The sequence below is a fragment of the Zootoca vivipara genome, chromosome 12 (assembly GCF_965207765.1).
Source record: "Zootoca vivipara chromosome 12, rZooViv2.hap1.1, whole genome shotgun sequence".
Taxonomy (NCBI): Eukaryota; Metazoa; Chordata; class Lepidosauria; order Squamata; family Lacertidae; genus Zootoca; species Zootoca vivipara.
The window spans coordinates 20,147,339-20,153,233 of record NC_142595.1 but is presented as its reverse complement, the minus strand read 5'-3'; the positions used below and the strand labels follow the sequence as shown (position 1 = coordinate 20,153,233).

General features: G+C 46.7%; 1 protein-coding gene and 1 long non-coding RNA gene across 3 annotated transcripts in view; one reads left to right on the top strand and one right to left on the bottom strand.

The window, feature by feature from the left end:
* Window positions 1–5,895, top strand: part of LOC148683814 (uncharacterized) — a 410,944-nt gene that overhangs the window by 182,898 nt on the left and 222,151 nt on the right. The window lies entirely within an intron of this gene.
* Window positions 830–4,421, bottom strand: HOXB8 (homeobox B8). Of its 2 annotated transcripts, none has more exons than XM_035135588.3 (2): window positions 3,303–4,421; window positions 830–2,365 (listed from the first exon to the last, which is right to left on the bottom strand). In XM_035135588.3, exons 1-2 carry the CDS (start codon window positions 3,727–3,729, stop codon window positions 2,058–2,060), a joined length of 735 nt encoding a protein of 244 aa, XP_034991479.1. In that variant the 5' UTR covers window positions 3,730–4,421; the 3' UTR covers window positions 830–2,057. The 2 variants fall into 2 exon arrangements, with proteins under 2 accessions (XP_034991479.1, XP_060137414.1); XM_060281431.2 differs by having other exon boundaries at window positions 830–2,362; window positions 3,303–4,383.

Sequence of the window (5,895 nt, the reverse complement as noted above, 5' to 3'; positions counted from 1 at the left end):
GGAGTAGGAAAGATTACAACAGATCTCTATTTAAGCGTGTCAGCTCTTCTGCTGGACTCAATTACAGTGAGAAGGAAAATGTGACCAGCTGGTTACTCTTCTTTCTGCTGGAGAAGCAAGGAAGGCTTCCAAAAGAAAGGGGGAGGGGGAGGGGAGGGGAAATGGAAAGGCACACTTTTCATTGAAACTTATCAAAGCCTTCTATGACAAATAAGAGTAAAGATGGCCTTGCAGTTAAGAGATTGGCAGAGGTCCTTCTTTTCAAGGTTAAGTTGCAAAAAAGAGGGGGGGGCGAATAGGAAGGTTGTATACATCATGCTTACGCTCATTATGGGAGGGGGCCGAGGGCAGCCAAACTGACAACGTGCCACATACTCCGAGAGACCCAGAGAGGGGAAGGGGGCGAATGGCCACCATAGGAACAAGGGAGCTGGAATCCAGCGGTGACAGAATACAATCACACACACACAAACACAGAGAAGTTTCCTGGCACAGAGAACCTCCATCAAACCTCCCTATCATCACAGGGCATGAAATACATGCTTGCAGTACTTTTCAAAAGGATAACCAAGCCCCCCCCCACCTTCGCTTTCCCCCTGGTTCGCAAGCCCTTGCTCCTCTTCAGGTGCAATGTTCTCCAAAAGCCACGAGTTCCTTCGGTGTCTCTCCAAAGGCTTCCTTGGGTGACAGTAGGAATGGCTTGGCTGCATTTGGGTCGGGTTTTTTTTGAGGGGGGGGGGTTTACTGGTTTTTTTTTTACTTTCTCTCCAAGACGTCCCAGAGGAAATTTTAAGGCAGGGTGAAGAAAAGAACAATGTCGCAGGGGAAATTGTGGCTTGTAAACTTTATTGTAACTCCTTTCTTCCGCCGCTTCCAGCTTCGACAATAGAACAAAGTGAAGAGAGAACAACAAAATATAGCATTAGTTTCCCCGCCCTCCCCATAAAGTAATTCACGGATACAGTATACATTCTCTTTTTTTTCACAGTAAACCTAAGGGGGAAAGAAAGAAACCCAAAAAAACCCAAGGAGTGGGGAAATACTTTTTTTTTTACAACTTCTTCCACTGTGTGCATGCTAACTAAAAGGAAAAGGGGAGGGGGACCTCTCTATTTAATTTTTATTTTCTTTTTTTCACCTTATTTTTTTTTAAAGATACACTTAAAAAGACAAACGCAGAAACAAAGCCAAAAACGGGACCCAAAAATAGGAAGGGAGGAAATGAACCACAGGAAAAAAAGAGACGACTACAGCATAAATAGGCAGTTTCATGTTGTCGGGTGTGTGTTTTCAGAGCTACCTCCTGAAGAGTTTAACCACAACAAGAGAGAAGAGAGAGAGGGAGAGGGAGGAGGGGAGCAGAAAGGAGGGAGGGAGGGAGGGAGAAGAGATGAGATGAGAGATGTTGATTTAAAAGTGCACTATGTATCATTTTCACATAATTTCTCTATATATTTATATTTATATTTATATAATATGAGTGGGCGAGACGGAGAGGGGAAAGTAAAAGAAGAAAGGCAGAGAAGAAAGTAAGTCTTCCCAAAGTGCAGTATATCATTTGTACATCGTTTCCACAGCACTGAGAAGTGTGTGTCTCCTAATGAGGGAGCGAAGGAAGGATGGGGAGGCGGGCTGAGAGAGAGAGAGAGAGAGAAGGGGTGAAGAGAAGGAAATCCTTTTCACAGTCATGGTTAACAGAAGCTATTGCATTACACTATTACTAATTCTTAACTGGCAAGAAAACGCAAAAAAGAGCAACAAGGCTAAAAAGACTCCAAGAATCTGTCTTCTTTTTCTTTTTGTTAAATATAGATATAGTTCATTGTTGGTATCAAAGGACAACCAGGAGAAGAGGACGCTCACAGCTATATTGTTTTACAGCAATAAAAGAGGAGTCCCCCCCTCCTCCCCTAAGCAGTGTTGAGATTCACCCCAGCCCACCCCAGCCCACCCCAACCACCTCTCACATTAACTGGCATTAATGGAAGGACGAAAGGTTGGGGATTTTTCTTTATTTCTTTTTTTTCCTGGGGCTTGCCTGTCCACTCTTCCAACTCCTACTTCTTGTCCCCCGTCTGTGCTTCTCCGGCCTCCTCCGCGTCCTGCGCCCGTTCCATTTTCTGTTTCTCCAGCTCCTCCTGTTCGCATTTGCTGCTGGGGAACTTATCCTTGTTGTTCTCCTTTTTCCACTTCATCCTCCTGTTCTGAAACCAGATCTTCACCTGCCTCTCGGTTAGTCCCAGAGCGTGCGACACCTCGATCCTCCGCTTGCGGGTCAGGTAAGGATTAAAAAGGAATTCCTTCTCCAGCTCTAGGGTCTGGTAGCGGCTGTACGTCTGCCTGCCTCTCCTCCGTCCGGCGGCTGCTGGGGTGTTGCGAGAGGGAGGTGGGAGGGGGAGAGACAGAGAGACAGAAGGAGAGAGAGAAAAGGGAGGTTGAGAGAAGACACATAAAACTGCTTTGGGGGCAGAGAGAGCAGGAGAGAGGAGGGATGCGCGCACACACACACAAAGACAGGGAGGAACTGCCCTTCTCTAACGTTGCAAGAGGGAGGGTGATTATCCTGGGAAGGGTGGAGGGAGACATCGAGGACCACATATGAGCTCAAGCCGCCCCCGCCCCCCCCCGCTCTTGCAATACCAGCCTGCTTTCTTGAAAGGAAATATTGCTCCCAACACTCCCTCCTCTCACCCCCTAACGGGGTCATTTCTGGCGAACACCCCCCCCTCCGCGCGTCCCCGAGCAGCATCTTAGTTTACTTGCAAGAACCCTCTTTTGCCAGTTCCTTTATACAGTGTGTGTGTGTGTGTGTGTGTGTGTGTGTGTGTGTGTGTGTGTGTGTGAATGCCACCACCGTCTCCTACACCCCATCAGCTCTCCAGAGGGTTAAAAGATAACAACAACTAAGGGCCCGGGAGGGAGGGAAGGAAGGAAGGAGGGAGGGAGGAGGTGAAGGAGAGACACAAAAAGGGGGTCTCGGAGGTTGTAAAAGTACCATAAACTTTAGGGAAGGCTTCTCACACACTGAAATAAAAGGGGGGGAGTCCAGTTCTCCCCATTCAGGAGAAAAAGGGCTCCCCTTTCAGGGTAATTAAGCGATAAAGCAATTGAGAGGTGCAAAAGTTTACGCTCATAAAACAGTAAAAAGTAACCGAGGGTTGGGGGCGAGGGGAGGGGAGTTGGAGAGGGAGGAAGATCATGGAAGAGGTGGGCAAAAAGGAGGGCTAACTAGTTTTATGGGTTCAGGAAATGCCTCGGCCGTGGCTGGGCGGCGGCGGGCCCTTTCTATGATGCCTCCTCACCTTGCGGTCTCATCCACGGGAAGAGCTGCGTGGGAGACGGGCTCTGCTCCGAGTTGTCCGCCTCCTCTCCCAGGCCGGCGGAGGCGAGCTTGCAGTCGGGATACTGCACCAGGTCGGACTCCTGGGCGCTGAAGATGCTTTGTCTCTGCAACGGGTCATAGCCGTAGAAGTTGCTGGGGTCCCCGTGGCACGCTACGGCGCAGGGATTCTGTTGGTAAGGGGAGCTGGAGAGAGACGATGCTCCGTGGTAGAACTCCTGGATCTGGGTGGGGTGCTGGAAGGTGCCCCCGGTGCTCGGCCCGTACACAACCGTCGGTCTCCCTCCGAGCTCCTGGGCGAAGCCACAGTCGTAGAAGTTGGGGCGCAAGGAGTCCCCGGTTTTGTACTTGGAGAAGAGGGAGTTGACGAAATAGGAGCTCATTGTCATATAAATAGCTTGTTTTAAATAGGTAAAGATGCAGGTAACAAGGTGAGGGTCTATCAAAAAGCCACAGGATATTTAGCCACCGAATCAGATGGAAGCGATGAGATGCTAACCCACGAGTCTTTGTGGTTTCCAGGGATACATACAGATATACATAGATTAACAGAAAGGAAGAAGGGGGGAAAATCCCGAGGATTGAATCAAAACTCTTTGCCACAGTACATGGTATCGGATTCCTCTTTTTTATTGTTGTTGCTGTTGTTGCTGTTGTTGTTTGTTGTTGTTGTGATTGTTATTATTATTATTCCTTTCTCTCTTTCTCTCTCTCGCTCTGTCTTTCTCTCTCGCTCTTCTCCTTTTTCTTCTTCCCCCCTCCTTCTTCTTCTTCGGCCCCCCCTAAAAAAAAAAACCAGCACTTAAAAAGAGTTCTCGCTTTACATTTCCAAGGAGAGGTGCCAGTTCATAAACAGTTTTCCGTGATTTACTTCGGAGCAAATGAGTTTGTTCATATTTCCCAGTGTCTTTTCTGGATCATTTGCATCTATTACGGAACCGTCATCCTATTGGTTTCCACGTACTCCACACGGACTCTGAACAGCCTGCGAGCAGAAAGGAGAGTGAGACAGAGGAGGAAAGAGAGAGAGAGAGAGAGCGAGGGGGAGAGAGAGAGAGAGAGAGAGAGAGGGCGCGCACAAGAGCGAGAGCGAGAGAGCGAGGGAGCGAGGGGGGTGGGGTGGGGTAAATATAGAGATTAAATATGCTAAACTATCTACGTTAATGAGATATCTCTCGCCTCACGACAAATCATCTACCTAAGCCCACCCAAAAGATTGATATTTGGGGAGGGTTGGAAAATTAAAGAGAGGCTTCGCTCCCATCGTTAATTTCCATTTTTTAATTTTTTTTTATTTTATTTTAACGAGGCAGTTTTAGCCTTTGGAAAATGTCAGGGTTGCTTTGGAAAACTGTAAAAAGAGGCCGGATTTAATTGCTACCCGTTTTTTTCTAAAAGCCTCCTATAAATGTAATTGGTATTTTAATACCAAGTTATCAAATCGTACGGCGTCCTGTAGCCTCAACATATTTTAAAACAAACGAGGTAGTCAGATTTAACATTTTAATGATCAATTTCCTTATTATTGATAAAGGTTTAACTATCAGCACGAAAAGAAAGAAATGGCCCATTTGTTTAAAAAAAAAAACTCCCCCCAGAAACAGAGGGGGCCGTAAACTGTTTAACAAACTATAAAGCGCAATAAAATAAAATAAAAAACAAAAACAAAACAACAACTAAATAAATAAATAAAAACGCGCACACCCGGAGATGTTCTTGCTGGTTATATCGCACTACATAAAAAGCTGTTAAAGGGTTTTTATGAGTTCTTTCCCCTACTGCTATAAAAACCCAGGCTTCGATTGGCGCCTAAACTCCATTATCGCAAGATGTTGGGGTGTCAATACTGAATTAAAATGATTATAGTTTTTCATATATAACATTGACTTTTCGGCTCTCTCTACTATTCCCCCCCCTCTACCCTACTGTTCTCCCTCCTCCTGCCTCCCTCCCTCCCCCCCTCCCTCTCCTTCCACATAGGAGAAGATGCGATGTTGCGTCTCTTATCACCTCCAAAGCGCCACATTTATGGGCATTCATAATAGCCCATTCTCAGCACCGTCACCCCACCTACCACCTCCAGAAAACTTAGAACACCAGGTGCTTTTAACACTGGAAAGAGGGTGTGTGTTGAGAGGTGTGTGGGGTGAGGTTGAAAAGGGGGTGGAGAATGGGGGGGTTATTTTATTTCTATTTTATACTGACGTTTGTTAAAGTTGCTTTCAGCTTTTAACATGCTAACTCGACAATTTCTCTCTATATAAGCACACAGGGGGTAAATTCTAGGAACCCTTTAACGTAGTCAGCAACTATTATGAAGACGTTTCCTCAGATCATAAGACATCTGAGCTTCCTCTCGGACCCCCACCTCCGAAAAACCTCTGTCCTAATAATCACCGCCTCTCCAAATAGGAGCATCCCCATAAGCTTCCTCCTCTCCCCCCCTCCCGCCACCCCACTTGAAGTTCATTTCTACAACACATTTAAGCTGAGATACCCCACTTCTTGGGGTATTTGAACCTATCTTCTCTTGCCCCACTACCCACGCCATCATC